The sequence below is a fragment of the Papaver somniferum genome, chromosome 6 (genome assembly GCF_003573695.1).
Source record: "Papaver somniferum cultivar HN1 chromosome 6, ASM357369v1, whole genome shotgun sequence".
Taxonomy (NCBI): Eukaryota; Viridiplantae; Streptophyta; class Magnoliopsida; order Ranunculales; family Papaveraceae; genus Papaver; species Papaver somniferum.
In genome coordinates, this window is record NC_039363.1 from 58,987,059 (window position 1) to 59,008,155 (window position 21,097).

At 35.3% G+C, this 21,097-nt stretch overlaps 1 protein-coding gene and 1 long non-coding RNA gene across 2 annotated transcripts; one reads left to right on the plus strand and one right to left on the minus strand.

The window, feature by feature from the left end:
- Positions 1 to 11,897: 11,897 nt before the first annotated feature.
- Positions 11,898 to 12,782, minus strand: LOC113285693 (cytosolic-abundant heat soluble protein 68135-like). Its single transcript, XM_026534481.1, has 2 exons — positions 12,566 to 12,782; positions 11,898 to 12,459 (listed from the first exon to the last, which is right to left on the minus strand). The coding sequence occupies exons 1-2, from the start codon at positions 12,719 to 12,721 to the stop codon at positions 12,073 to 12,075; spliced, it is 543 nt and encodes a 180-aa protein (XP_026390266.1). The 5' UTR covers positions 12,722 to 12,782; the 3' UTR covers positions 11,898 to 12,072.
- Positions 12,783 to 14,779: 1,997 nt separating this feature from the next.
- Positions 14,780 to 16,195, plus strand: LOC113285694. The gene is made up of 2 exons (XR_003328868.1): positions 14,780 to 15,233; positions 15,967 to 16,195. It is a non-coding gene; the product is annotated as an uncharacterized LOC113285694 (long non-coding RNA).
- The last annotated feature ends 4,902 nt before the right edge of the window (positions 16,196 to 21,097 follow it).

The window sequence follows — 21,097 nt, forward strand, 5'->3', positions numbered from 1 at the left end:
CCTCCTTTTCATTGTCTCTAGATGATTCTGGAATGTCAGCCGTTGATTCTTTTCGAACTTCAGTTGCAATCAGATCAGTTGGATTCTCTTCTTCAAACACAATTTGGCGAGATTCACTCCCACTGATTTGATCATCCTCCAGAAACTTAGCATTATTAGTTTCAGCAATCTCAACAGGCCTATAAGGACAATAAAACCTATAGCCTTTGATTTGTTTGGGTAGCCAACAAAAAAATAACTTGTAGTGCGCGAATCAAGATATTTTTCAGCAGGATTGAATAGCCTAGCTTCCGTTGCACAACCCCAAACATGAAGATGATTTAGACTAGGTTTTTTACCTGTCCAAAGATCATAAGAAGTCTTAGTAACTGCTTTACTGGATACACGATTTAGAATGTATACTGCTGTCTTTAAAGATTCTTCCCAAAAGGATTCTAGGTAATGTAGAGTTACTTAACCTAGTGCGAATCATATCTTTGTATGTTCTGTTACGTCTTTCAGCAACCCCATTTTGTTCCGGTGATCCGGGAGTAGTAAACTGAGGTACAATACCATGTTCTCTCATAAATTCAAGAAGTTTTCCATGAGATTCTCCACAGAAATCAGATTTGCCATAATACTCTCCTCCCCTATCTGATCTCAAAAATTTAATTTTCTTCTCAAGTTGGTTTTCAACTTCTGTCTTGTAGGTTTGGAAGACTTCTGGAGCATCTGATCTTTTACGAATAAGATAAGCATACCCATAACGCGAATAATCATCTATAAATGTGATGAAGTATCTCTGTCCACCTCTAGAAGCAACCGTAAAAGGACCACAAATGTCTGTGTGCATAATCTGAAGTAAGCCTTGACTTCTAATAGCTGTTTTCTCTCTTGATTTAACAAAATTTCCTTTAATACATGCTACACATGTACTGAAATCTGAAAAATCTAGCTGCGGTAGCATATTTTTCCTTACAAGCCTTTGTATTCGATCTTTAGATATGTGCCCTAAATGCTGATGCCACAACATAGAAGAATTCTCTGAGTTTAAGCTTCTTTTGACACCCTTAAAAGTATCAACATTCATACAAGACATTGAATTCACAGATCTAATATCAACATTCATCTTATAAAAATTATCTTCATTCGGCCCAAAACCAACCAATTTAGAGTTATGAAACATACTAAAACAACCACCACTGATGGAAAAAGTAAATCCCTTATAGTCGAGTCTACCAACTGATATCAAACATCTTCTTACAATAGGTACATAAAATACATCAAAAAGATCCAAAAAATTCTCATTATCTAGAGGTAGACGCACGTTTCCAATAGCTTTAACTTTCATTCCTTGAGCATTTGGCATGTATAGACACCGCTCCTCCTTACTTAGATTCATCTGGCTTGTGAACGCCTTCAAGGAATTAGCAACATGAGTGGTTTTTGCGGTGTCTAACCACCAAGTATTTAAAGTAGTACTAACAAGATTAATCTCAAAGCACATCATATGAAAATCAGTACCTTGTTGTTTCTTTTTCAGCGAATTCTTATACTTAAAACAGTCCTTTTCATGTGGCCTGTCTTCTTACAGAAATGGCACTTAAATAGGAACTTCTTACCATCCTTGTTAAATTTTGGCTCATTGTTTGATGTTTCCTTTTTCTGTTCTTGTGGTTTTTTATTCTTTCCAGATTTCTTGAAATCTTTCTTGCTAGGACCAACAATAGTAAAATGTGCATACTGTTTAGTTTCACGTCGCTGCCTTTCCTTTTCTTGCACACAATGAGCGATAAATTCATTTACATTCCATTTTTTGTCACAAGTGCTATAGTTTACCTTGAAAGTCTCGTACTGCTTAGGAAGTGAATTAACTACAAGTTGTACTAGAAAATCATCATTTAGATTCATATCCAGACCCCGTAATTTGTATACCAGATCTTCCATTTGAAGGATGTGATCTCGAACACTACCTTCACCATTATACCGCATTAAAGTCAGCTGACCCATATGAGTACCAATCATAGACTTCACTGAACTCATAAATTGTGACTGAATAACTTCCATCATCTCTTTAGCAGTATCTTTTATAGGAATTCCACCTCGAATATCATCAGGAATTGCACCTCGAATGATCATTATGCTCATTATGTTTGCCTTCTCCCATTTATGGAAATCTAGATTTTCATTTATAGTAGAAGTATCGACAAGCATTTTTGGTTTAGGTTCTCTTAGAGCTATGTCATATTCCAAGTATCCAAGGACTATATCAAGGTTTGACTTCCATTTGAAGTAATTTGTGCCATTAAGAGGTTCAATACCAGCCAAAAAACCTTGAACTTGTATAGGATTCATTGTAGCTGAAAAATGCATATATTCCATATGAATGATATATATGTATTGAAACATAAAACATTCTTAAACATCATGATAACAACATGTTGATTTCAGACTTGATACAAACACAACTCCATCTTTGGGTAAACTTGTGATGTACCAAAGTCTAAACAAAAACAAGGCTAATCATCTTAGTATCCTTTAGACCTTTGGGTCTTAAAACCTATCATTTACTATGTATAAATAGATTACCTTGCTCTATTACAGATGTGACAAGCATGATTAACCTTTGGGTATCAGCCTATAATCATGCTTTGCAATTCCTTATTAGCTATAATCATTGTTTATCTGAACATGCTTAATACCTTATGCTGATATGTAGTTCTATGCATGCTCTATGGTCACATATTCTACAATTGAAAACACCTGACATGAAGTAGATAGGAAGTATAAGTGCATACCTTAGATTTAGCAAAACAGTAGAAAGAAAAACTTGTAGGTAGACACTTCCAATACTATCTTCTCTTATTTTTTAATGATGGAAAAAATTCTTTATAAACAAGAGCTAGAATGGAGTCTGCCTCATGCTAGGAAAGGCATGTGTCATTCAACCTTCCATCAAGAGTTGAAAAACAGCCTCACATAGCGTTGTTATAACTAGTATGCCATTCCAAATAGAATAAGAGATACTTATCATTATGTACCCTTAACATACATGATTAGGATTAGTACTAATTCAGCTTATAGGAATACAAATCATGTTTTTTTGCTAAACCAACAAAGAGACTAACAGAAGAAACCGGTGATTTATGAGCATCTGGTATGGGACTTTTGCTCAGGAAATCCAAACCGAAAAGTTTGTCCACAATAGTTTTGTTTTGAATTTCGGGGACGAAATTCTTTGAAGAGGTGAATGATGTAACACCATGAAATTTTAGCATGGCGCATGTGCAAATATGTGCCATGACATGAGATGAAGCTTCATCCAAAGCTTCCATTGCATATAAAAAAGAACATTGGCCCAGGGCCAATATTGCTTTACCGTGTGCAATAGGCCAGAGCAGGTTGGCGTTGACAATGAACAACCAACATGGCTGGACATCGGGTTGGCAGCGGACATCCATCATGCCTGGACATCGGGTTGACAATGGAACGCCATCATGGCTGGACATCGGGCTGGCAGAGGACAACCATCATGGCTGGACATCGGGATGGAAACGGACAACCATCATGGCTGGACATCGGTTTGGCAGCGGTCAGCCATCACGACTGGACATTGGAGTGGCCTATGGGCAAAAGTCGGAAATACATCCATCGCGGCCCTTCACTGGACCTGAATCAAGAAGTGTTCATCCATCATGGACGGACATTGGAATTGGCCTGTGAGCCAGAACTGAATGTACATCCATCACGACCGTATATCATATTTGGCCAGGGTAGTCAAGTGCAGCCATCATGGATTTGGGAGTTGGTTAATGATTTTTGGTCCCACAATTTAAATTGTAAAAATGTCAAGTTTACATATATAGGGAGGGGTAGTTGGTTGAAGGATGCATATGCGGACTACGCACCAAGTAAGCTTCATAGCTTAGCCGGAAGAGTATAAATGATGCATAAGCCTCATTTATAGCTGCGTAGACTTTTCAATGGAATATGTTAAACATTGGCATTATTATGCCTTACCGAAGACTCGATGATGCATATTCCTTATGCATTTTGACGAAATGACCTACACGGACTGGGCCATTACCATTATTGCTTGGCCACGGCCTCAAAAACGAGTTGGATTAAGTTCCTGTCCCTTCGAGGATGAACTACGGTTTGTGCTTGATCCCTTTAGAGTATGGAAGGGTACGTAGGAATCCGCAATAAGTTGCAGCCTTGCCGGTCCAGCACTTTGTCGCTCATATTATCTAATTATGAGATGATTGCGGCACTTTGGCCCCTCATATCATCTAAGATCGATAACTCGATGCAAGAGATGATTGTGGCCAAGCTTGATGAGGCTTAGTTGCATGGCAGCAAGTGGATGCTCATACTTCCTATCAAGCTACAAAGAGTAAGCTAAGTTGATGCAAATGAGCAAACTATAGTCTATCTGGAGGCTAAAAACCCGAATGTCGTAATTTAGCTCAAGATGGGTCTAAATTAATTTGAACGCATCACAGTCTTGGGAGTTTAGCCAAATTCCATTGTTTTGGGCCTCAAAAGACCGTTTTAGCAGTTTTAAGAAAGTCTTTATTTTCTTAATGAACCCTTTGCGGGGAACGAGGGTAAGTTGGAATGGTGTGGAAGATAACTTAGATGCATCATGATCCACGAGCATTCTTTCAAGGGAAAATGGATGTGCAGTTTCCTAGACCGAAGGCCCGGAGTGTAGTTTAATAATGGCGTACCGGGAAAGTTATGGTTTGCGCACCCAGGCTTCAAGCGTAATTTTCCGGTCCGTCACATCATGCTTTATAAAATCTACGTTTGGCAAAGAAATAGAGTTTATAAAAGAGCTAAATTGTTATGAATCATTATATGAACTAATTGATTTTGATTAATGGTGGAATCCTGAGTCCTAGTCTCTCTCAATGTTGTTATCATATTTTATATATTTTCCAGTTAGATTAGATATAGGTCTTAAAATCAATCTTCACACACGTCCGAGATGAACGAATCTTTACTACCAGTTTACAACAACTTTCAAAACTACATCAAGTCATAAATTTCCAAATGCTAAGCATTGGTGCTACTAGATCATAATTGATCTAGCAGCGCATGAGAAAAATATTTTCTTTCTTTGCCTATAAAAGCAAAATGGATCTCTCATTCTAAAACATCCCAAAGTAGTCCTCGCTCATTTCTCCTTTTTTCACGCTTTGTTTTGCGCACGATATTTCGTTCCATCATTGTGGCAAGTTCAAGGAGTAGATAAACTGAACTATGTTTATGCAATCTAAATGAGGAAATTCTTTCCTGGAAATATCTCGGTTATTAGGGTACCCATAGAATATTGTGTTAAGTATCGTTTGCTGAGCAGGTGGATGTGTCCTCGTATCAAATTGTTTTCATTTCGATGTTTGCAATTTCAATTTCAGTATTATGTAGTTCATCTAATTTGGTTGTTTCATTGTTAGGCCGGTTCCTATGGGCATGACAAACTATAAAATTTTCCATTTTTGCACCCACTATGGAGATGGCTCATTGGCAAATTGGCCTAGCTATCAGGCCAGGTCGAATATATACCGAGCGGTCGAGTCTCGACCGCTCGGTTAAGACTACACCGGGCGATCGAGTAAGCACCGCTAGCGATTTAGTGTTGATCGCTTAGTAGTATTTAGTGTTTTATTTTTTTTTCTTCTCTCCTACTTTTTAGTTATTATAACAGATTTTATTATAAAAAGAGACCCACAAAATATTATATAAACCCTAAAATTTAATAAAGACCCCTTCAAAACTAAACAAACTGATTTTTTTATTGATAAGGGTCCCACAAAACATAATAAAATATACTCCCTCCGTCCTATTTTAGATGAAGGGGAAGGGGTTTTTTCTAGTATCAAAATAGATGAAGGTTTTCATAATTTTCACACTTTCTTCCTAATTTGACCCTGCATTTGAATCAACCACTAGAAACAAGGAACAAAAAACTAGGAGATTGAAATTTTAAATATTTTAACAATTATTATAAGGGATATATATGGAACAAAATTAATATCTTTCCATTTTCTTAATCTACGTGAAAACACCTTCCCCTTCGTCTAAAATAGGACGGAAGGAGTACTAGTTTATTAAAATTTGTCAGTTTATCATAGTGGAGAAACTAGTTTGCATACCATGTGGGAATTGGGATGGCAAAACAACTTTTATACCACCCTCCATAGGAACCGGCCTTACGGTTCAACAAAAATAGGGGTGATATAGGTCACCTTGACGTGTTCCTTGGGATGGTCTGAATTTTTATTTTGAAGAATTATTATTATTAAATAATATCAATGATAGATTATGTATATTCCATTCTTGGTGGTACTATATTTTGCATCCCATTTTTCTGATCTAATATAGTTTTCGTTGATGATGAAAAAGAAAATGTTGATGATAAAGTTTAACCCGAGACACACCATTTGATCGTCCGACCCGAGCACTTTTCATACAAGACGTGTCTCTCTGTTATGGAGAAACCTATCAGATATATTTATACATAGAGATTTTCAATTTAAATTTTGTCAACACTATAGTTCTAAACTTGTATCCAACACGTTATCCATGTCTCAATAATTTGGATGGAAAGATAGGGATTTAAGCACGAGGGAGGATCCCCTCGGATTATTAGATACTGCAAATGTCAAGCCAAGAACTGTTGACTTGAACTGTTCTGTGTTGTGTTTGTGTGAATAGTTTGTGTGTCTGTAATGACACTACACTATAATGATCGGGCTATTTAAAGCTAATCATCTCTCTTGTAATATTCACCTTATTCAATAACATTCAATTACCTGTTTCTCATGGTATCAGACAAAACCGATCCTGAGACAAATTTTTCCTAACACCAAAACCTTAAAAAATTTCTCATACAATTTTCTGAATCTCAACATCTTTTACAACAATTTTTTGATTCAATATTTTTTACAACAATCTTTGTCTGATTCAAATCAGATTTTCTTTTCAAGATTGAAGATCTGTATCTTCTCAAATTTGAGGGTGTTCTTTGTTAATGTCATCTTCAACAATGGTTTATACACGAAAAAATAAAATGAGTTCCGCTGCTCAAGATTTGGGTAATTCTTCTGAATTCGTTTTCCCCTTTACTAATATCTCTAATTTTGTATGTACTAAATTGGGCCCAAATAATATTTTACTCTGGAAAGATCAAATGGAGTCAGTGTTAATTTATACGGATTTGTATGGTCTTGTTAATGGTGATGTACAAGAACCAGTAAAACAAATCGATGTTAATGGTGTTTTATCACTGAATCCTCAATGGACTCGTTGGAGGAAGATGGATTGTTTTGTTACTAGTTGTATGAAGGCTACTTTTACTGATTTGATTTCTGGTGATGTTTTGGGCTTAGTAACTGCTAGAGATATTTGGTAATTTCTTGAAGTGAATTTTCAGAGTCAATTTATGGCAAGGAAGAATTTGTTAAAGAATCAGCTTCATAATCTCAAGAAGGGCAATATGACTATCCTTGTATATCTTCACAATGTCAAGGCTAGTGCTGATAATCTAGCTGCAATAGGAGAAAGGGTCAGTAATTCTGATCTTGTTATGTCTGTGTTGAATGGTCTTGGTAGAGAGTTTGATAGTTTTTTTGGTTGCTGCTCAAAATAGGGATGTCTCATTTACCTTTCCAGAATTGAAACCTTGGTTATTGAATCATGAACAATGGGCTCTTAGTCAACAAAAAGAAACTGCTTCAATTTTCGATGATCAACAGCATTCTGCTATGTTTAGTAGAAATATGAATTCTGGTTATAATGGGAAAAACAAGTCCAAGGGTTCAAATGGTTCAAATTGTTTCAAGATTAATTCATCTTTCAAGAGTGGTCAGAGTTCAAATTCTAATCAAGCTAGCTCTTCTGGTTCTGGTCCATATAACGGGGGTAATAATGGTTATACTGGTGGAAGAAGAGACTTTTCTCAGATAGAGTGTCAAATTTGCAGAAAGAAAGGTCACTATGCAAGTAGGTGTCACTTCAGATATTATCCTCCAACAACTGGGGCGGGAAATGTTACTCGACAAGCTTTTGCTTCTATTGGTGAAGAGCAGTCTTTTGATCCTTCTGCTTCTACTTATGAAGCACCTCAATGGCTTGCAGATTCAGGGGCAACTGCTCATATTACTGGTGATGAGGCTCTTCTACAACATACTTCAAATTACAGAGGCAAGGACAGAGTACAAGTAGGCAATGGTAGGCCCGTTGTTATTTCATCTATTGGAACTTATAATATTCAAACACCTAAAACTAGTTTTAGGCTTAATTATGTCCTATTAGTTCCAGATATGAAACATAATTTGTTGTCAGTTGCTAAGTTTACAAGGGACAATTCATGTTATTTTAAACTTACACCATATGGATATGAGATAAGAGATTTGTTGACACATGCTTTGCTTGCTCATGGAACTGTAGTAAATAATTTGTATCATGTTAAGAATATTTATTTACCTAAAAGCTCTTCTCCTTCTACTCTTTCTTTGTCAACAACTGTGTCTTCTTCTTCTCAAGTGTGGCATGATAGACTAGGTCACCCCTCTAGTCATATCATTCAAAAAATTCATTCTTTCAAACAAATTGTTTTAACAACTCCTCATTCTACATCTATGTGTCATCCTTGTCAACTTTCTAAAAGCAAGAAATTACCTTTTCAGTTGTCTAACTCTCATGCAACTCAACCATTGTCACTTATCCAATGTGATGTATGGGGGCCTACTGTTCCTTCCCTAAATGGGTATAAGTTTTAATTCTATTCACAGATGATTACAGTGGGTTTAATTGGATTATCCAATGGAACTGAAATCTGATGCTTCACAATGTTTTACTCACTTTAAAAGTCACACTAAAAATTAGTTTTCCAAAAAAATTCTTTATTTTCAAGTTGATGGTGTTGTTGAACCTGTTAAAGGGACTTTTAAGGTTTTTCTAGATAAATGCGGCATTCTTACTAGAGTCTCTTGTCGAAAAACTCCAGAGCAAAATGGCCTGGCTGAAAGAAAGCATAGGCACAGTACAGAAATGGGAAACACACTTTTGTTTAATTCTTTTTGTGCTAAAGAAATGTGGTATGATGCTTTCTTAACTGCCACTTACTTGATTAACAGAACACCTAGTAGAATTCTGAATTACAAATCTCCTTTTTGAGGTTTTGTTTGGTTCTGTACCTGATTATTCTTTTCTCAAAAAATTTGGCTCAATTTTTTATCCTCTTTTAACTCATACTAGAGTTGATAAACTTTCACCTAAGTTTGCAAAATGTGTCTTTTTGGGTTATAGTACTCTTCATAAGGGTTATAGATGTTATAACCCTGTAACTAAAAAGTTACATATTTCTAGGAATGTTGTTTTTGATGAAACCCAATTTTACTTTTCTTGTCCTGTTTCATCATCATCTGTACCAGCTACTATAAATTCTTTGTCATCTGATAATTCTTCATCTTTGTCTACTGATATTTCTAATTCTTCTCCTTCTCATTCTATGGTTACAACAGCACAAAAAGGGATTTCAAACCCAAAACTCTTTCCAGATCATGTTTCTCATCTGTCTATCAAACATCCACTTCCTTCTGCATATACAACTTTATTAACTACAGACACTGAGCCAAAGACTTTTAAGCAAGCAATGCAGAATCATAAATGGCATGTATCTATGAAGGAGGAATATATAGCTTTAAGAGATAATGATACATGGGAGTATGTAGCTCCAGAATCACATATGAATATTTTAGGATCCAAGTGGATTTATAAGATTAAAAGGAAACCAGATGGGACTGTTGATAGATTTAAGTCTAGATTAGTAGCAAAAGGCTACAACCAGCACGATGGTATTGACTTTAATGAGACTTTTAGTCCAGTTGTAAAGTGCACAACAGTGAGAGTTGTCCTGTGTATGGCTATTACTTATAATTGGCAAGTCAGGCAGTTGGATGTGAGTAATGCCTTCTTAGATGAAGATGTATACATGTCTCAGCCACAAGGGTTCATAAATCCTGATTATCCCTCAGATTTTTTTTGCCATCTGAAAAAAGAGTTTATATGGGTTGAAACAAGCTCCAAGAGCTTGGTTTCATAGATTTAGCACCTTTTTGATTGCTTATGGATTCAAGAAATCTATCTCAGATAATTCTATGTTTGTTCTTCATTCTCAGTCTGGAATGCTTGTTTTATTGCTCTATGTGGATGATATTTTATTAATTGGAAGTTCTGTAATGATGACTTGATATCTTCTCTTAAACAAGAATTTGCAATGAAGAAACTTGGCAGTGTGGGTTATTTCCTTGGAATTGAAGCTGTTAGAAATAATGATTCTCTTATTTTAACTCAGAAAAAGTATACCTTGGAGTTATTGTCTGAAACTAATATGTTGGATTGCAAGTTATGTGATACACCAGTAGTCAAGGGTCCAAGGGTTTCTTTACATGATGGAACAGTTTTAGACAATATTACTGAATATAGAACTGTTGTAGGAAGTTTCCAGTACTTAACAGTTACTAGGCCAGACATTTGTTTTGCTGTGAATTATGTGTCACAATTCATGCATAAACCTACAGATGTGCATCTTCAGCTAGTAAACAGAATTTTGAGGTATTTGAATGGCATGCTTGGTGTTGGTATTACTTTGAAGAAGAGAAGTTTGACAACCTTAACTGCATATACTGATTCAGATTGGGAAGGATGTCCAGAACAAGGAGATCCACTTCAGGTTATGCGGTATTTTTGGTTCTAATTTGATTTTTTGGTCTTCTAAGAAACAACCTACTGTTTCTAAGTCTTCTGTTGAGGTAGAATATAAGTGTTTATCTTTTGCTTCAGCTGAACTAAAGTGGCTTGTGAATTTATTATCTGAGTTACATATTTCTGTTACAAGTCCACCTTTACTCTTGTGTGACAATAACAGTGCTTTGGCATTAGCATCTAATCATGTTTTCCATGCTAGGACAAAGCATATAGAGATACAATACCATACTGTAAGGGAGTTGGTGGAAAGTGGCTTTCTAAAGTTGCAGCATATTTCAAGTGAAGACCAGTTAGCTGATATATTTACAAAAGGGCTTTGTTTACCTACCTTTTCAAGGTTGTTGCAGTCATTACTAGATTCAAGTGCACAGGCTTCTGCAAGTTCTTCCTCTGCTTCATCAAGTTCAAAAGCTTCATCAAGTTCAGTTTCTGATGTTACTTAGTCTGTTGTAATGCTTTTACTACTTTGTGTTTTCAAACTGTCATGTTCTTGTCAGCCCCTAACAGTTTGAGGTGGTGTATTAGATACTGTAAATGTCAAGTCAAAAAATGTTGACTTGACCTGTCCTGTCCTGTGTTGTGTTTGTGTGAATAGTTTGTGTTATATAATGACACTACAACTATAATGATTGGGTTATTTAAAGATAATCATCTCTCTTGTAATATTCACCTTATTCAATAACATTCTATTACATGTTTCTCACATACTCTCTTAAACTCACACTTTGTCACATTTTTGGTAATATTTTTTTGATAAAACTTAAAAATGGTAACCTACCTGAAGTTAATATTTTGAGGATATGCTCTTCTTGCAAAGCTCTACACAGCCATAAAAAAGGAGCGCGTTGCAATATACCAAACCTCGTCATCTACCAATCCTAATTTTAGCGGCTGAAAATTGGCCGATTTTCAAAATAATAGATTGTGGATTTATACGTGTTGGAATGTGTTTATTTTTATGGGTATATAGAGCTTTGGAACATGATCATATCCCCAAAATATTAGCTTCAATTACATTACCGTTTGGTTATTGTTAAAAAGATCAGCACGTGAAATAGTGTGAAATTAAAAGTGTGAAGGGATCCTTCCACTTTTAAGTAGAGTGATCAAACAGAAACCGCAATAGTTGTAAGTCAAAATTAGAAACTCAAAACACCATGTAGTATTATCTCAAACGTAAGATTCAACTGTACAGGACAGTACTACTACTAGGTGCCACACAGTGGACCAAATTCAAGTTATATTTTTTTCCTTTATGTTGTTCACAAGTGTAAAATGAGAAAACCACACAACACAACAATAGTATCATGTATTTTATTCTTTACCAACAACAGCATCTTTGATATTCTGTGCTGCATCTTTAGTAGCTTCCCAAGCAGTGTTGGCGTTTTCTTTCGCTTTCTCTCCTGCATCCAGTACACTCTCTTTAGCTTGCTCACCAAATTTAGATGCACTTTCGGTTGCCTTCTCTGTTCCTTCAGCTATGTTATCTTTCAAGGAACCAGCAATATCTTTGGCATCGGCTTGTAATTCCCCTGATTTCGCGCTGGTTGTTTCAATATCTTTTGTCGCTTTTGCTTTTGCACTATCAGCCAGTTCTGTTGCTTTGGCAACGCCCTCGTCTAATTTTTCTCCTGCTTGACCAACCAGTGAATCTTTACTTGCTCTGCATTTCATTTCTTTTGCCACTGTGTTCCTATCCTGCAATTGATGAACAAATACAATTAACATACGAATATTGTGAAAAACCTTGAATGCGCTATAGCTAGGGTTCTAAGATTTTAAAGTTTGAAATAATATTACTTACTTGATTGGGGTTGAAACTTGAATAAGAGGAGAAGCTAACTCTTGAGACTTTACGGAATGAGACCGATGATGAAGAAGTACAAATGGATGGGGTTTGAGGGAATGAACAGGAGATGTTCATTACTGCAGCACTCTTTGCAAAACTGATTGTTGCCATTGTTTACTTGATGTGGTGACTGGTGAGTTTTGTTTTCTTTCTTTCTTTTGTTGGTGTCGTAAGTTTTTTGAGTTGTTAAGAACTTCGAATAGGGCAGCGGTTTAAATAGGAAAGTGAAGATTGTAAATGGCGTTGTGTTGAGCTGACACGTACAAGAAAGAAAAATATCTCAAACAAGTAGGACTGCATTAGGGGTGTAAATTCGGGCAAGCCGGGCCGCCCGACCCAAAAACTAAGACAGGCCGGGCAGGCCAGGCTTAATATTTGTGAGCCCGTAAACAAATTCAGGCCGGGCACAAGTAGATAATTTGCTACCCAAAGATCGCCCAAAGCCCGCTTTTTATACGGGCAGGCCAGATCGTGTCGGACAAGCCACTAATTTTTTTTATTTTCTTTTTAAGTTTAAATTTTCAAATGAACAGTATTAAATACAATATCTTTTCCTTTCCAATATCGCATATCGTAAGTGATAGTATTATTTTATATTTAAATTACACTGACAAATTTTTAATTTTAGCCTATAATAAATAATTAATTAGAGTACAATAAACTTTCTAATAAGAAAATATATTACCATTAATGTTTTGAAAAGGTTAATTATAAGTAAAAACAATTATATATTTTATTTTTCTTGACATAAAATTGACAATTATAAAACTGTAACTTTTAAGTCTTTTTAAGAGGATATTAAATGATTAATGACACATAGAAGGCTTCCAGGCCGGGCACCAGGCCGGGTATCAGACCGGGCATCATAATTAATTGCAAAGCCCGAGACCGCCCAAGAATTTAATCCAGGCCGGGCCGGGTGGTCCATGACGGGCCATAACAGACTTTGGACTACTTCGGGTACAGGCGGGCTCGCGCGGATACATGCAGGCCGAGTATTTTCGGGTATTATTTACACCCCTAGACTGCATGAATAGTTAACTTCTACTGCTCGACATATGTTCAGTGATAGAGTGTAACCCGATTTATGGTGAGTAGGTAAATCATAACGATGTCGATACAGAGATCATTGATGTTCTATCCTTGTGTTGTGATCCACAGATTTGTGAAAGTTTTAGTTGGGGCTACAACCACGTGTCTGGGGTGTACTTAGCTAGTGGTCCTATGTATCACAAAATGGTACGGCTCCTCCCGTGAGTCATATGACGATATTTATCGTTACCGACCTTGCTTCAAGAAAGAAAAAAAAATCGTTACCGACCTATTTATTTGTTTCATGTGGTTAAGAGATTACCAACGGTTTCTAGTTTGGACTCTGGAAAGCCAAAAGCCCTTGTAAAGCAATGTAGAAATATGAGCTCCACTAGTAACAGACTCTTCCCATCAGAGCATCATCTCTTCTTATCTAATAGCGTTGAAAAAAAAAATTGTTCTCAGTCTAGTAAAAGAAAAATTGTTCAGACTCTTCCCATCAGAGCATCATCTCTTCATATCTAGTAAAAAAAGATTTGTTCTCAGTCTGGACAGTTTTTAGTGAGTTGCAGGGAATTTTGGCTGGAGATAGAAATAGGAAGATTTATATTAGAAAGTAGTGTGTTTTAGTTTTATTTGTTTGGGTTTTCTTTGTTAGGTTTTGGGTTCTCTTTAAACCCAACAAATTGTGTCAAAACCCAAAAAAAAAAAAAAAAAAACTTGGTTTCTAGGAATAATTTTGACACGGTCTTAATAAAATTTCATCCTGAATATAATACTCGGAACCAAAATCAGCATTTTGTTTCAAAATTGGCCGATGGCATAAAATCACCTCCTCACTGGAAATGATCCATGTGACTCTTTTTTCCTTTCTTTTTGGCTTCTCTTAAATGCAGCCACATAAAATTTAAGTTAAAACGAAAATCCAAACACTTCTTAATTTGTACTAGCAATTATACTTAAATTCTTCTTCTTAATCAAAATCAAAATAAACCTTAACTTTTCTTTTAATCAATCTTCATCATATTTCTAATTAGTTATAGTTGTTCTTTTATTTATAATTTTCATACACAATTATAAACCTTAATTCTTACTTTTCCCCAAAAACAAAATAAATCTTAATTCTTAATTCTCTCTAAATGATATTCTTTTTTCTTTATAACGCGTACGTTACAGCCCCAAGGCTATCAACATCTGTATAAGATAACTCCAGCGAAACAAAAGAGTAATAAAAACCCCAAAATTCCAGAATTGTCTACAATACCCCTACATCTATTCAGCCCAGAAACAAACGACAAGTCTCTCTCACCGTATCTTCGTCTAATTCTCTTTCTTAATCTCTCGGGAAAAAAAAATAGATCTACGAAATTCATTTCCCTTCCGATTCTATTTTCTTCTACTGGAACCTCTCTTTTTTCTCTAAATATGGATTGTTAGAAACTAGAAATTATTGATCGAGACAAGTTATGCCCTAAATTCAAAAAAGTAAAACAAAAATCACAAAAACTGGTTAAAATGGTGAAGAAGAATGCTCAACAAGAGAGAAACAAAGATGAACAACTCAAGAAGACGATTAAAAATCCTCCAAAAGGTAAATCGAATCCTTTGTCTCATGTTGTTTGATCAATAATAAGATCATTATTTATTATTGTTCATATTTTTGTTTGATATCTATTCATTAATGGTCCGTATGAACAAATCTTACATTTATCGACTGTTAGATTTAATTCCACTAGCACTAGTTCGTTGTTGTTGGTTGATTTTTGTCATTTTGATGAAACAATTTTCGGATGCGACATTTTTCCCTTGTCGAATTTGGTTCCACCAGAACTGTTGGTGTGTTGATTAATTCTGGTAGTTTTGATGAAACCATTTTTGGTTTCATCATTTTTCCCTTGCCGAATTTGGTTCCACCAGAACTGTTGGTGTGTTGATTAATTCTGGTAGTTGATGAAACCATTTTTGGTTTCATCATTTTTCCCTTGTCGAATTTGATTCCACCAGAACTATTGGTGTGTTGATTAATTCTTGTATTTTTGATGAAACCATTTTTGGTTTTATCATTTTTCCCTTGTGGAACTTGAGTAAAAAATTGAAGACAGTTTTCAGTTGACGTGTTATATTGTCTTCATTTTTTTGATGAAACCATATTTGGTTTCACCATCTCCTCTTATGGTTACATATATCTGTTGGGTGTGTTTACTTGATGTTTGCTTGATCTAACCAGATTTGGTTTTACCATTTTTTGTTATGGTTTCATCATTTTTCAATTATGGTTTCATCATTTTGTTGGTGCTTATCGTTTACTTTTGGTTTCACAACAGGGAAAAAAAGAGAAACAGAGCAATATAGCATCATTTGTGCACGGAAGCATCTGCAATAAAGGCTTTGATACAAAAAGGAGAACAATACTCGCATGTCATGCCTAAAAAAGTACTTTTATTTTGGCAAATTCAGTTTTTGTTGAAGTTTAAACTACTTGTAAAATGGTTATCGACTAATTGTAATGGTGACAAATTACAGTTTCTATAAAAAAAGATTTAATTGATTTCAGTTTGTAGTGCCTTACAACTTATGTCTAAAGGATATTATTTCTATTTTTGTCGTGAACATTGATTGTCACTTAAAAAAAACTGGGACAATTTTTCACTAATTCACTACGTTGTAACACTTGATAAGCATGTAAACAGATCTTTAAAATTCATAAATAGTGTATCATATATCTGCGAAACCAAAAAAACACTGCTTAGTAATTTTACTTTAGAAAACAGTAGACAACATAATCTCTTATGTTGTTAAGATGCAAAAGAAAAATAGCAGTAAAAAATGATGAAAACAAAAAGGGTTTCAGCAAAAATATGATGAAACCAAAATGGGTTCCGGTAAAAATATGATGAAACCTATTTTGGTTCCAACAGATTGTAAAATCCCGCAAGCTCTGCCAAACTTAATCTAAAAATGAAACAAACATGACACGCCTGCAACAAATTAACATGTTTAACTATAGAAAGAATAAAAAAGAGAATAAATAAAAAATAACTCTAAAACAAACATCAAAATGAAATCTGAAAAGTAGATTAAATACATATTGTATGTAGTCTAAACTAAATTGAAACTGAAATTTGAAGAATTGTAATCGAAATGGCTTCACATCTGTGGAGCATGGCATGTCCTTCGGTTATGGGTAGTCAAAACATGGAAGCTACCAAAAGTTCTCATCTTCTTCTTGGGAAGTGAACATGTATTAAAAATTCTCTTCTACTTACTTGGAAGACTGGTTGTGGCAGAGTATCGGGATTAATAACAAAGGAATTTTGGAAACACTATAGCTGGCCTTTCAACTTTGGGAGCTTGATTAGTTTCTCTACAACATTGGTTTCATGCAAACATCTCTTCAGCATCTCCACTGAACTTGATTTGTACTTGTTGTGTACGCCGAACTCTAGCCGCAATTCTGACCTGCCAACAATGAAAACTTTAAACTACTGAGACATAAAATTGGCCAAAATATCAAGTACAGTATAATGCTGAAAGTGCACTTAAATAAGCTAAGATAAGAAGGAACGAACAACCCACTCACAACCATCACCACTTACTGACAACAACAACAACAAAGACATACAATTTATACAACATAAACATTTACTTTGTGCAATGTGAACATTTACCTGAACTGTTGTGCAATGTGAACATTTACCAGCATTATGTCTAGCTTATAAATTTCATGGTACTATAGCATATATGTAGACAGAAAATTTGGCAGTATTCGCAGTAGCTTCGAATTGGTAATACTAATTACAACAAGATTATGTCTGATAAGACTAGAAAGTGGAGATTGAGGATTTTACCTTTTCATCATATTGTTTCTTGAGTAATACTTCTCAAGCAATGTATACAGCGGTTCCAATAGTTGATCTTGGTAGTGAATGCGGCTCCAGGGACTGCTAAAAATCATACAAAGTTAAAATCCAAGGAAAGAATTTTTTTTCGCTAACAATATTGAGGATTGGTTAGCACTGGTTCATCCATGATAAAAAAAAATGACATTGAGAATTTTTTCAAGTACAATGTCATTGAACTAAAGAGTCTCCACTACTTTCAACAGAACTATGTCTAGCTTATAAATGTCATGGAACCATAGAAAACCAAAAGAAAACTCTTGTTTGTCCCACTTCGTAAAAAAATCAACAATGACAATAACAAAGAAAAAGATAAGTTTAGTACCAATTATACAATCAAGTTTTCCCTAAAAATTTCCAAAAACCCAAAACAAAGCCCTAATTTTGGAATGAATAAAATAGAAACAAATGCAAAACGAATTATAAATCAAATAAAATTCGATAACAAAATGAAATTGATTCAAAATACCATCTCTGCATATGTAAATTAAAAAAATTACCTTCTGGAAATTAATTTGGAGTGAGGAAGAGAAGGTAATACAACTATCATGACCTACGGATGTTGTTTCTGCTTTCGGTAGTGCTGGTGGTGATGAGGGGAGAGAAACAAATGAGCGGTGTTGATGGACGATCATGGGATGGTCTTGCTCAATCTAAATACGAAGAAGAAGACTAGAGATAAAGAGATGATGCTGATAATGGCGATGTGAGTGAGATAGAGAGATGCAGAGAGACGGTCATACAAAGAAGAAGACGACTAGAGAAAGGAGAAGGGGGTAAGCTCGGTATTTCTATAAAATGGAATGGATGTAATTTACCGTTTGAAAAACATTCGGAGTTTTTGTATCAATTTTAGGGATTATGTATATTTAATGGATCTCAACATGTGGGTGGAGTTTTTGTGTGGTAAATATGGTCACCTTGGTTAAGACGACTAAAGAAAGAAGAAGTGGGTAAGCTCGGTATTTCTATAAAATGGAATGGACGTAATTTACCGTTTTAAAAACATTTGGAGTTTTTGTATCAATTTTAGGGAATATGTAGATTTAATGGATCTCAACATATGGGTGGAGTTTTTGTGTGGTAAATATGGTCACCTTGGTTTTTTTAGAGCTTATTATGTATTATTTATATATACAATCATGTATTTTATACAGCAAACTCAAGTATTTCGATGCTAAAAATTAGAACATGATGATACATGAGTATAAATTTCAAAAGAAAATAAGAAATCATTTGTTTATACATGTCAAATATCAAGCAATCAATCACTATTAAACACGTAGCACAATCAAAATGCATTCTTAGAACAACACATGCCCAACTAAGGGTATACGTGATATCATTTCCAATTACGGAACCCTAATAAAGACCTAAATGATTGACATAAATGTTTTTCTTTCTTCATTTAGTTAATGATAGTAAAAATAAAGAAACAAGTGTAGATGAATATAAAAAAAAACACGTCAAATCCGAGTCTTCGGTGCGTCCAAACCAGACGCGCACAGGATGCGTAAATTGGTGCATCGGACACGCATCGTGTCAGCGTCCCACACGCGTCCTGTTTCCAACGCGAGTCGGACGTGAACACTGCTCAAAAAATGGAGCGTCCGTGCAACCCAGCCAACAGAGTTTACAAATATCCCTAGTGACATAATTGAAAATTTTCATTAAAAACATAATTTTTATGACTCCGTATTTATCCCTCCTCACTATTGCTCTTTTTCATCACTTCTTATGACAGAAAAAAATCAAATCAATCTTATCGCTCCCACCATCATCTCCATAGCTTCCACCACCACCAGAATCAGCACCACCAAAATCTACACCACCACCTTCATCACTTCATGTGTTTGATTTGTGTTCTATCATGTTTTGCTTGCCCTTATTCTTCAACCAGATCCATCGACGACATCAGTCCATGAAGATTTTTTTTAATCGATGGAGAAAAGTCGATAAAAATCATCAACAACAACTGAAAACGAAGATGAATCAACGAAAAGTGAATCGAAAGATAAGTATGATATCTCCTTATCGTTCTAGTACAATCAATTAACTTATCCATCTTTGTTTTTTTACTGGTAACCTAATAGATTTGTTTTCATCCCGATTTTCGTTTCTAATTCATAATCAGAGTCCAGATTTACATTAATCTAATCTTAATCTCGCTTGTGAGCTAAGAATTTTGAAAATTTTCACCAAACTTTTTCTAGGGTTCTTGAGTTAAATTATAATAAAATGTTAATATGTAACTAGGATCAAAAATGTAAAAGCAGATGAACTCAACTTAACTTAATCTCTTTTACCCATATAGTCAATTTGAATTTCATTAACTTTTAATTTTGAATCTCATGGATACGTGTCTGCTCAATGAAACTTGTTTTAGCTATTTCTGATCAAGAGAAAACAAAAAAAACTTGTTTTAGTTATTTGAAATACAAGACAATATGAATGATTACTATATATGAAATATGTAGCTAATTAAAATTTGTGATTGTTAATTGCAGGATACTGTAACAATTACTAGTAGCTTTTGCTTTCAACAATAAGAAGAGATGAAAATTATCATTGGATGAGTTGGTGGTGGCTTTTATTTTAGTAGTGAGGGTGGTGTTGCAGTATTGTTTTTTCTACGGAGGTGGTGATGGAGGTTGTATAAAGTTTGTATTTATGTTTTTTTGCTAAATTTATGGTTGATGGTGGTGCTGAGTTATTGAGAGAACAATAAAGATGGGTGCTGCTATTGGTAGAGGAATTGCAGGAATGGGTGATGCTATTGGTGAAGTACTGGATTAGAAGCCGAGAAGATGTTGTTGACTGGTTATAGATGGGCTCTGATGGTTTCTATTGGAGCTGAGAAGATTACAGAGGGGTTGGAGTCAGATTTGTGTTTAGCTTCAGATGGAGAGCTTGGTCTTAAAGTTGTTGTTTATGAAGCTATAGGTGATGATCAGTTGGTGTTGTTTATAATTTTTATGGGATCAACTTCCGTTGACAACATTTCCTTGGATTAGTATAATCATGCTTGTAGTTTAAATCATGTAAATTTCTTCAAATGTTGAACTTGTGGTGCAATGGTAGCATGACTTACTCCATGTCATATGATGCGTGTTCGACTCACTCCAAGTTCACTCCATTTACATGGATCAACTTTCATTGTTGGTCCAATTTTGGGGATCAACTATTGTTGTTGATCCCCTAAATTAGATAAACTTCTACTATTGATCCTTTTTTTTTGGATCAACTACTGTTGTTGATCCCCTAAATTAGATCAACTTCTACTGTTGGTGTTATTTTTATTTGGATCAACTATTGTTGTTGATACAAAAATATCTGAACTAGTTGTGGCGGCGGCAACGACGACGGTGGCGGTGGTGGCGGCGGCGAACTAGTGATGGCGGCAGTTGCGGACTGGTTGTGGTGTAATGGTGGTGGTGACGGAGTGGTGATGGAAATATTAGTGGTGGTGGAGGTTGGTAGGTGGTGGTCGTTGAACGGTGGTGGTGGAATGGTAGTTGAATTTTGGTGGTGGTGGTGCTAGTGGTGGTGGTGAAGT

Excerpts from the sequence above, each read along its gene's own strand:
- LOC113285693 (XM_026534481.1), bottom strand. The coding sequence starts at position 12,721 with ATGGCAACAATCAGTTTTGCAAAGAGTGCTGCAGTAATGAACATCTCC. Across the intron at positions 12,460-12,565 it reads CAAGTTTCAACCCCAATCAA|GATAGGAACACAGTGGCAAA; the intron begins GTAAGTAATATT and ends CATCAATTGCAG.